The sequence below is a fragment of the Pteropus alecto genome, unplaced genomic scaffold (assembly GCF_000325575.1).
Source record: "Pteropus alecto unplaced genomic scaffold, ASM32557v1 scaffold312, whole genome shotgun sequence".
In the NCBI taxonomy this organism is placed as follows: Eukaryota; Metazoa; Chordata; class Mammalia; order Chiroptera; family Pteropodidae; genus Pteropus; species Pteropus alecto.
The window spans coordinates 3,575,054-3,575,329 of NW_006433948.1; the positions used below are offsets into that span (position 1 = coordinate 3,575,054).

General features: G+C 61.2%; 1 protein-coding gene across 1 annotated transcript in view; it reads right to left on the reverse strand.

The window, feature by feature from the left end:
- The window catches only part of CITED1 (Cbp/p300 interacting transactivator with Glu/Asp rich carboxy-terminal domain 1), a 3,265-nt gene extending 3,049 nt beyond the window's left edge, over positions 1–216 (reverse strand). The window contains exon 1 of the mRNA XM_025044454.1: positions 126–216. Within this exon, the coding sequence (XP_024900222.1) occupies positions 126–138 (13 nt within the window). The 5' untranslated portion in view covers positions 139–216. The remainder of the gene's footprint in view (positions 1–125) is intronic.
- Positions 217–276: the final 60 nt, after the last annotated feature.

The following is a 276-nucleotide window of genomic DNA, read 5'->3' on the forward strand; positions in this document are numbered from 1 at the left end:
CGGCTGCCTCCCCCCGCCCCCGTCTAGATGGGGTGGGGAGGGCGGGGAAGAAGAAAGAAGGGGGAGGCAGGTGGGGGGGCTCGTCTTGGACCTGTTGGGGGACCAAAAGTTAAAATGGCACCAACCGGATGGCTCCATCTCGATTGCTAGTTTCTCACTCAGGAGAAATTTAAAAATCCCAACAGTACGGCGGCTTGGCTGGACGCGGTCAGTTCCGCCACCTGAAAACTAAAGGCCCGTTGTTTGCCGACGGCCCGGCTGCGGGCCTCGCCGCGT